Source organism: Stylophora pistillata, chromosome 3, assembly GCF_964205215.1.
Source record: "Stylophora pistillata chromosome 3, jaStyPist1.2, whole genome shotgun sequence".
Lineage (NCBI taxonomy): Eukaryota > Metazoa > Cnidaria > Anthozoa > Scleractinia > Pocilloporidae > Stylophora > Stylophora pistillata.
The window spans coordinates 24,600,544-24,610,407 of NC_142521.1; the positions used below are offsets into that span (position 1 = coordinate 24,600,544).

Here is a 9,864-nt window from a genome sequence, read left to right on the forward strand (position 1 = left end):
TTTAGCTGTTATTTAATACTGTTATCTTAAGGAAACATTAGATTTATTGCCAAACTGGCGACTCTTTTGCTATCCTGCTCAAACAAGATTTACAAACACTTACCCTAATTTTCCTACATTTTACCCTCTTTCAGTCTCAGGAACAGTAACCGGATGAGTATCTGGTCAAAGCTGTATGTGGCATGTCAATCCATATAGTTTTCGCTTATTTTCCTCCGTTTTCACCGTCACGATATATATTTCGCTGCAAAAAGGCTCTCTAATGTGGTTTGTTGCAAGAAAATTGATACTATGCAAAAAACATAGCCCTTTAAACTGTCAGGCGAATCATTAAATGCTAAATAACAATAATTTTAATAAATCACTATGTTTCTCGGAAATTTAAGTCATTTCAGCGAAATCGACTTGTGCATGACGTCGGGAAAGGGTAATCCCCTATCGGAGGGAATTTTCCCTTCCATACTGCGGTTCTGATTGGTTATGACTGGATTTCTTTCATATTTTATGAAGAAAACACAGTGTTGTCCTTCATTCTTGAATTATTTTGAACGCTTGGGAGCTTCTATAACAAACTAAGAAGAAAATGGATGAAAGGTTGCTGTACGACAACGTGTTTTCCGAGCCAGTGGATATCAGTGATACACCATGGTCAGTGAACAACTTACTGTTTGAAGAAGACATCAAGAGCGACTCAGATGACGACATAAAAGACCTGTTTAATTGGGGAGGGAAGATTGAAGATGTAGTCTCAACTGCCACAAGCCAAAGAAAAATCAAAGATCTTTCTGACGAAGAAATTAAGAATCTTCGAGTTCAGGAGCTAAACAAGCTTCTTCGGGGAATGCCCAGAGAAGAAGCTGCCAAAATACGGCGCAAGCGTCGTAACCTCAAGAATCGAGGTTATGCTTTGACTTGTCGTAGACGTCGGCAACAGTTTCAGGAGGATCTTTTCAACGAAAATCAGTTGTTAAAGAAGCAGTTGGAAGATGACAGAGAGAAGCTTTGCAAGGTATTAAAAGAGAGAAGTGAATACAAGAAAAAGTTTCTGCAGCTACAGTCAGATTGCAGAAAGGAATTAATGATGAAACATCTTGTTCCCCCAAACTTCTTTCTGGAATTAGAGAACCTGGCATGAAACAATAGTCTACAGGAGCTGGAGACCAACATTTGTGTCACAAAGTCCATTGTAGACGAACAAACAGTTGACACTGAGCTGGTCTTGGTAGAGATCTCAACACCTACATTAAAACCGGAACTCCGGTTTAATCGCTGTACGCCACTACTGTAAAATAACAAAACCTCTTGATGCAGTTGCGGGGAAGATTGTTGCTTCAAGTACGTTAGTTCAGTCAAACGAAAGTGTTCTTGTTTTGCTAATAAACCTTTATTTCCATAGCAGTTCTTTGTTGGAAAAAGCTTGATATTGTGCTCGCTTCGGCGATTATGGATTAGGATCATTAATATAAACAAAAATAAGACGAGACTTGCGACTTCGTACTCATATTATGCTACTTTTGCGACACAAAAACGTACTTGTGAGACTTTCTTTGATAGCTGTTTGTATGCTTGGGTGTAGTGCTGTAACCACAATTTTCTTTTTGTGTGAAAAGCGTCGAAAGCGGAAGTGGTGCACCTTTTCGAAACCGAAACCAGACAAAATGTCAACAACTTTTGCCTAAAGGTCTATTTTTCTTAATTCATGACGTTGGTCACACACCAAGACACAATTTATTGAAGATGGAAAAATAAAAATGATTTAGAGAACAAGTCATTCTCTGTTACACCTTTACTGTTTGGATGGAATGATCAATCCAATTTAAAGTTATGGTCATTGTAGTAATGCTAAGGTATTAAAAAACTCAAATATTTCTCTTCAAAACCTACCGGCTTTAAAAATACTCCCTCATTGGAGTCCTCGAGGGAGAATGGAGATAGCCAAATATAATAAATGCTATCTCTTTTCCAAAACATTTCCGGCAAATGAGGAGTAAGGTACACCTACTTAATTTTTTAAGAAAGTTATGTTTCCCTAATGTTATAGAGTAACATTATGACATTACCTACCTGATTTATCTTTCTTTGGGTAAATTGTACACCCCCTTTATACACTCTAACATACAAAGTGAAGCATTTTCAACGAGGATCAGAGTTACGTCTATTTTTGTAGTCGTCTTGAAATAAGTGGCCTTTGTGGTCATATACATCAGTTCCCGGAAAAATTGTCACATATCTATGGGAGAAGTACTTTTTAGCAGCGGATAACTACGCTACAGTTGTCGCAACGCTTATAATTATTATCGACTTATGATGCAGCATTCCAAATCAGTCAATCAATCAATTAATCAAGTGAGACATTGAGAGAGGGGGTTTCCCTTTGTATTCATAAAAGCAATACGCTTGACCTGAGTGACGCAGGTTGAAAGCTTTCGCTTTCAAAACAAATCCCGGAAGTCTCGTAGTTCTTATTTGCGATTGTATATCTGTTTAAGGCAAATTCAGTTCTTCGTCGAGTTTATTTCCACCCTCCTATATACCTACTAACCAGAGTACGAGGTCAAGCTAAGTCCAGGTGTCGTCGCGGATAGAATGGGAGACTTTAAACACATAAACACGCGAAATTCCGAGTCAAGTTTGTCATTCCCAGACACAGTAAGGCAAAAGGTTGTTTCGAAACGGAATGTCAAGAAGAGGAATGGGGAAGCAGGATCTCTTCGGGCTTTGAGCGATAAGGAACTTGAAAAGATGACAACGAAACAGTTAAATAAATACACTCGAAACATTCCCAAGCAACAAGCCCAGAAGCTCAAGAAAAGGAGAAGAGCTGTTAAAAACCGCTGTTACGCTTTGAAGTGTCGACGGAAGAGCGTTCAAAAGAGAGAAACCATTATAGAAGAAAATCAGTCGTTAGAAAATGAGGTGTCGGCAACGAGAAGAGATTTAAAAGTGATTCTCGATGAAAGGGATTACTACCGATCCAAGTGTGTTCAACTCTACAATCATGTTTTTGAAAGATTTTATCCGAGCAATTCGACAAATTCCAGCAAGGTTTCCTTGTGAAGAATGCATTCCTAGCCAAACTCAGTGAGATTTATTTTGTGGTAGAGTTTTCAGGAATGTAGCAGACTTGAAATTTTGGCGTCGACACTTTTGAGTTTACTTTATTCAAACAGTGGTCCTTTGAAGTGTCTTTTATTCTGGTTCTTTATGGCTTTGTCGACGATTTCTTTGGTCACAACTGAGTATTTTTCTGATACTCTTGTAGAAAAACATATTGGTTCAGTATGGATCGAAAGTTAGTGGATGGTTCAGAGTAGGGAAATGAGGTTAAGTATGTTAAATGTATATATTTTAGGCGCCTACTTATTATTCATTTTCCTCACCCACCAGTGAACCGAAGCTTTTCGCTTGACCCTTGTTCACGCTCGACTTAATAGACCGTTGTTCTATTGCAAATATACTTGTGACAGGTCCTCATTGTTTTGTCGTTATATGTCACGCCACAAATCGTTGTGAAATATTTGGACGTCTGTGTTTATGTTAGAAATTGTACTGGTAGGTGCCTATAATGGTACAGCCCTCTTTGAAACTTTGCCACCTCATTGGCAGTGGAATGAGGGAAAAGGGGCCGATGGTGATATTCCAATAAAGTTGTAGCAAGTCTTTTTTTGAACACTTTTGCTTGTATTTTGTGTTACATGTTGTGCTCGAAGGTGCCAATCTCAACACCTTGACCCTATTTCGGTGTAACTATGTCAGCTCAGAAGGAAATTGAGGTGTAATGCTTTCTTACACTACAACAAGCATTTTCAACTCTTTTCTTTCAGAAAACTTATTTTTGTTACAGTTGGTAAAAAATACGCCGAACACCGTGTTTGGAAATGATTTTAAGTTGAACTAAGTTGATTCGCAAAACGAGTTCAACTCCGACTTCGTCGCGCACCTTATAGTCAACGCTCCACGAGAGACATACGTTGGTTACGATTAAATTCCTTGACCGTGATTTTTACACTATGCCCAGTCGAAAGATAAGTTACACATATACTGTGGGTGAAATCTTTGTATCAAGGCCAACTTGATAATGCAAGGCATTCTCTTTGAGTGGACATTGTGGGATTACTTTGAAAGCGGCATAATATATAGATTTAGCCAAGCCTAAAAGCGGAGCTCCCAAGTACGTAATATTAATGATAACATATAAGATGTGCATTTTCCAAGACTCGCCTGAGACACCCCTCCCTTCGTTTTGATAGTCTCCCCTACCCTACCCTACCCTACCCGTGCAATCTGAAGGCATGTACGTACGTACGTACGCTCGGTCAGTCACGTGACAACCAAACGAAAAGAGGTTGATCATATTCCATGAGTATGGGGCTCTGCCCCACGCGCGCGACGCGCGAAGCGCGCGTGGGAGCCCCGCTAAAAATAAACTACAAACCCGTCTGCAATTGCTTGATGAGAGCTGAATGTGGATCTAAACCAACATTTTGTGCATTGTTCTTTTGGACGAAGATTTTGGTGAAATTTTTAAATCGGCCCTCTTTTGTTAGTACCGAAAAGCCTTTGGCATAAATGGCATCAACAAATTCTTGCAAAGGATGTGTTGAATTCTTGAGAAACGTTCTGATGTGGCAACCTTCGATATTCCAATCTGTTATCATCATGAGTACTAAGTTTTTACCTCATTTGTTCATGTTTCGTCTAAGTTTTCGTCGTTTGTTAGTTTCTGTTTCAGCCCCGTTTGTACGTAGAAGATGAAGAGTTGCGTCCTTATCAGCTCTTGGAAACTGATGATGACCAGAATAATTTTAAGGAATTTACGTCTTATCAACTCATCGGATTTTAGTTATTGTTGTATAAATGGCCACAAGGTCGTGAGGTTTGCTATTGATGTGTATAACCTCCCTTAAATAATGAGGAAACTGATATTTTAAAAATTTGATTCGATTATGGTCTCGATATGATTTACCGGAAAACAAATTTTATTTAAATGCATTCAACTGGTAGAATGTTTTTGTATATTTAAACTCTTCAGATTCATGTTTGTAATCATTGAAAGTTCATTTTGCATGGAACTTGATGCAAGTTTCTTTCTTTATATTGGTGTTAAAAAAATGAGACTAGGTTTAAACATTCAAAATTGTTCCGGATTCGTGACAAATTTGTTACGTTTTACCAGCGAATGTGTTTTGCCATTTACACACAGGTAGATAAGTCCGAAATAAAACCTTCCCTCGTTGGGTGTGTCTGCGGAGATTTTGATTCCGAAATTTCAAGTTGGAACTTCGAATCCGAAAGCTTTTGAATCCGGAAAGCTTATTCGTGTAAACAATTTGAAGAACGAATATGGGTACTTTTCCGCCCACGATCCTTAGAGTTTGCTATCCTTTCCCGTGTGAAGTGGATCAGATCAGGTAGCAATCCATCCTGTCGTTCATATAACGTGACGAATTCATTCCTGATATCTGCGTATTTGCTGATATCAATGAGTGGGATCAGGTTACCCCGTGTATCTGAGCCACAGGGTCATTAATAAGAGAGTAAACAAAGTCAAATATAAAAATACTAGCCATGATTGAAAATATCTAGCTACAATTGAAAATATCAGGCTAAAACAATTTAAAATATCAAAGACAAGCTTTAGATACATTTGCAACTGGTCTTTAAGTTTGAAAAATCAAATGTCCTAAATTTCCTGCGAAAGTCACTCAAGTTTGTTGATTGATTAAATGTGTCAGGAGCTGATTTCACAAATACAATATCTTGTGAGTGAATGACCAAATTCCATGATAGTACCGATTATGATAGATGCGTTTAACAAGATTGTGGCCGCTATTCCTTAAATTCCAATGGGTCGTACGATACACGGAAAGATCAGAGATGTAGTCAGGCTTATTTTCCTTTGTACAATTAAAGAGTAAGATTATAGATTGATCGTAACTTACATGCTCGAGAGAATGCATATTTGCAATACATAATATAGAATCATAATCTAAGCTGATAGATAAATTTAACGCGGCCTTTAAAACGCATTTGCTCAAAATACTTTTGACACCTATCTCTTTCCAATGAAAAGTTTTATTCTTTTAACTAGGAGGGCATTGAATTAATTTTTAAGACTAAATAATGAGGTGATTTTCTCCTTCTTTAATTCTGATATGTTGGACATAAGATTCACGGGAAACACAGTTTATCAAATTGACGTCGTCTATATCCTTATTGTCCTTTATTGATCGTAGAAATGATGTCAACAATGTTCAAAACTAAAGTGAAAGCTCGAGGCGTAGCCAAGTGGTTTTACCGCAATGTTTTGACGTCTTGTACTTTTCTTTTGAATTCTTTGACGTCTTATCTCGCTGTCCATATTTCTAATATCTGCAAATGTTTCCGCGCGAAGAAAGTTTTCTCCGACAGATTGCTGAGCATTGCGTGACATGATACGTCATTTTTGTGGTCTATGACCTTATTGACAATGGCTCTCGACCAATATAGCGCGTGAGAATTTCTGCGGTTATTGTAAAAATTAAAATTGCAAGTAACTTCTTTGTCACTGTTTATATTTGAGTGGAATATTTGTTTTACCTTCGTGGCTTCTTTATCAAGAGACTTCCCTATTCTGCAGTTTTTTAACCCTGGTGTACGGACATAGCACACATGGAAGTTTCAATTGCCTGTATTGAGCACGTTAACTTTAACGATAATGTGACAGGAACGTTTCGAAGGACAAACGAAACCTTTGTTTCCGAATGTCCGCGTAAAGTGTTTCGAAGGACAAACGAAACCTTTGTTTCCGAATGTCCGCGTAAAGTGTCTAAAGTGGGAGTTGAAAGAGTTCGGTTTCACCATAACTTAATGATACCCATACAGACTGGTGAGGATACACGCTGCGCACATTAGTGTGTACCTGAGAAGTTCAATTTTTTTTTTCAATTTTTTGGGCTTTGATTCTTGATTCACATCCGGGCATAACACAATCCAGCAAAGTTATTAATATTGAAACTTTATATCTACATTCAACCTTTTAACTTTTTTTATTTTTTATTTTATTTTTTGGAGATGACGTTGCTGATGAAAGTAATCCTTGCACAAGATTCTCTGACGTTACACCTCGTTGCAGACCTGGAGTTAGCTTTTCTGTTTTAGTCAATGTGAAAAATATGGTCCCCACTGTTTCTTCGTTGAAATGGAATATCTATTCATGGGCTCTCTGTCACATTCGCTATGTTTGTTTTTGGATTTCCCAGGTCTTCCGATTGTTTAAGTACTGCAGGGAAAATTCAATGAAGTTTTAACAATGACGATAACTGAAAAATCTTAGAGCACTCCAGTTAATTGAGGTTGAAAGACAGTATTAAAATAATTCTGTTGCAAGTATTTGAAAGAACGTTTTAAACAACTATCAATTCTTTTTGGCCCTTAAAAGTAAGTAAAAAGTAAAATTATGTTAAGCAGAAATAGTAAGGGAGAAACATTACCTTTCGATTTGGTCCTCATTTTCTCCAAGGATACCTGTTGAGAACAGCTCTAAATTAGGTTCTATAAAAAAAAAAAAACTTCTTCAACAAATTGACTCTCAATACAGACTGATAAAGGTTTTTGGGTAATTCTAACTTACATTTTGAGTTGAAACTTTCACGGAATGTCTCTTCTTCAATCTAACCAAAGCTGCACGAACCTGGGACGAATTAGAGTGAAAGGTCACAAAAACTAAGAGATAATAAGTTATTTGGATTTACATGATTTGGTCATCTTAATGTTAAGAAGATTTCATGCAATCGTTACAGTAACAATCTTATTTTAATCGTACCTTTTTGTAGCCAATTTCAATATTATTTCAGTTCGGAGGAAGAAGCAGTTTGGCTTGTGGTAAACTTAATTTGAATTTCTATTTTGTTTCAACGACGCAGTTATTCTTCATAAATGGAGATTCTTTAATCCGTTAGCTCACCTCTGTGTTGCCAATGCAGTGGAAAGTAAAGATGAAGAAACCCTGAAAAAAAAGGAAAATATTTGAAGGGTGTCCCTAAGTGAAATGTCGGCATGAAAATACGCAGATTCTTGCTTTCATTAATTAGTGTGACAGTCCTTGTGGTTTTCTTAAATAGAGACGACAAAAAAATTAAATTGCAATAAGTTTAGCAGAACAGGTAAATATACAGGTAATATTTGACGTAAGGTTCCTAGGAGCATCAAACTGAAGGACCCGAGTACACAGCTTCGTCACTTGCTGATCCCGTAACTATACTTTGTTATCGATACTGGCGAAGTACTTCGGATATTAACACCATACTTGTATTCCCATAAGTTAAAAGACAAACCATCCATACATATAATAGCTTTCATCCTCTTTTTTTACGATTCATCTCTATACAGTGCACTTTTGGTATCCTCGAATGTTCCGCCTATCAAAACCGATGTTATAAACATTTTTAACGATTAAAACTTGTTACTTAATCATTGTGTCATATCTGTTGGAGTTGAAACGTGCCTGTGAGGAGTTAACTATAGCAAACAAGTACTGAAATGCAATGGTTCCAGAGTTGACGCTCAAAAGGCCAAAAAGCCACGATATTCCCAGCAATGGCATCAGGATCAAAGCTGCCTTCACACATGATCTAGAGGGCAGAATATATATAATAATTCAGGAGACTAGTGACACATTGAGATCATACGTTGGGACGAGGGTGAAAAGTATGACGGGAATTCTTCACGAAATAAAATAAACACGTGAAACTCCTCACCACGTAAATAATCAGATCAGAGATGGTACGCAAAGCTTGAATCGGTGGTTTTCAATGGCACAAGGTGTCACAAAATTGGGTATTTTACTCACGTACATTTTAATTTGCTGTGGAAGACCACTTGTCCTCTTTAGGAGTTAGCATCTTACGGCAGATCGTTAGTTTACTTTAAAAGTGGGGTATCTTCTTTGTTAGTGAATTTTTTCGAACGGTTTTTGACAAATGTTGATTAGAAACGTCACCATCCAGCAACCAACCCGTGACTTACGGCCAAAATAAAAATTAAATGCAAGTTTTCAAAGTAGTTGTTTAAAATAACAAGGACTTACGGTTTTCTTAGTTAAGAATAAATAACACAAAGCAGGTAATCATCACATTTACCAACGAGAAGAGCAATGCAACCTCATCAATGCAGTATTGTAAATAAAGTTTTACCTTAAGGAGTTTTTCTGTGCGGCACTTTCGGCTACTTCAGTCAAGGAAACCAAAACTTTTATCGTCATTCCAAGCATGAAGAGATTAAACTTGGAAAGTAAATAGTGTTAGGATCAAAAATTACCAAAATATGTCTGGTCGTGGAAATACTCACCAAAATTATGGCTGCGACTGGTCCAACAAACGACCAAATGAGTCCCTTGTCCAATGATAACCAGCACCTAATGAAAGTTCACTTTATTATGAAAGTGTGATTTCGGTGCCTTATCGTTGCCTCATACGTCTCAATTCAAGGCCACCTCTCTAGAAGGGTTAGATGATTCTGTCCCGTGGGGGTTGTGGTAGACAGGTTGAACTGTATTTATCATGACTTAAGAATTTTTTGAACTTGATCTGGTCACACCCAAATGGATTGTTTGCCTCAAAGAAAAAAATTAGACTCAAGGTGCCGTAAAAATGGACGAGAGTCGGAGTTAGTGCTGCCTGATTAAAATACAGTTAAGTTGTTTTAAGTTCAGGTAGGATTTCCTCGGTCCCCAAAAGAAAATTGTATATAAAAATCCTATGTGTTTTGAAATAATATGAATTCGTTATCAAACACCAATTTTAGCTTGAAGATCAGCAGTATTACATACGTATTTCCTGTACCATATCCTTCCGTTCTGGTAACGGCAGATATTCCAACAACAAT

At 37.4% G+C, this 9,864-nt stretch overlaps 3 protein-coding genes across 3 annotated transcripts in view; 2 read left to right on the forward strand and 1 right to left on the reverse strand.

The window, feature by feature from the left end:
- Positions 1-451: 451 nt before the first annotated feature.
- LOC111332973 (transcription factor MafAa) lies at positions 452-1,771 on the forward strand. Its single transcript, XM_022938470.2, has one exon. The coding sequence runs from the start codon at positions 584-586 to the stop codon at positions 1,133-1,135; it is 552 nt and encodes a 183-aa protein (XP_022794205.1). The 5' UTR covers positions 452-583; the 3' UTR covers positions 1,136-1,771.
- Positions 1,772-2,586: 815 nt separating this feature from the next.
- LOC148735179 (transcription factor MafB-like) lies at positions 2,587-3,057 on the forward strand. Its single transcript, XM_088752884.1, has one exon. The coding sequence runs from the start codon at positions 2,587-2,589 to the stop codon at positions 3,055-3,057; it is 471 nt and encodes a 156-aa protein (XP_088609010.1).
- Positions 3,058-7,157: 4,100 nt separating this feature from the next.
- LOC111332975 (uncharacterized) overlaps positions 7,158-9,864 on the reverse strand; it is a 48,562-nt gene continuing 45,855 nt past the window's right edge. Inside the window, exons 50-57 of the mRNA XM_088753436.1 lie at positions 9,809-9,864; positions 9,328-9,394; positions 9,174-9,262; positions 8,486-8,612; positions 7,946-7,987; positions 7,613-7,672; positions 7,473-7,506; positions 7,158-7,261 (exon numbers count right to left, since the gene is read on the reverse strand). The exon at positions 9,809-9,864 is cut by the window's right edge and continues 11 nt beyond it. Coding sequence (XP_088609562.1) covers positions 7,194-7,261; positions 7,473-7,506; positions 7,613-7,672; positions 7,946-7,987; positions 8,486-8,612; positions 9,174-9,262; positions 9,328-9,394; positions 9,809-9,864 — 543 coding nt within the window. The 3' untranslated portion in view covers positions 7,158-7,193. The remainder of the gene's footprint in view (positions 7,262-7,472; positions 7,507-7,612; positions 7,673-7,945; positions 7,988-8,485; positions 8,613-9,173; positions 9,263-9,327; positions 9,395-9,808) is intronic.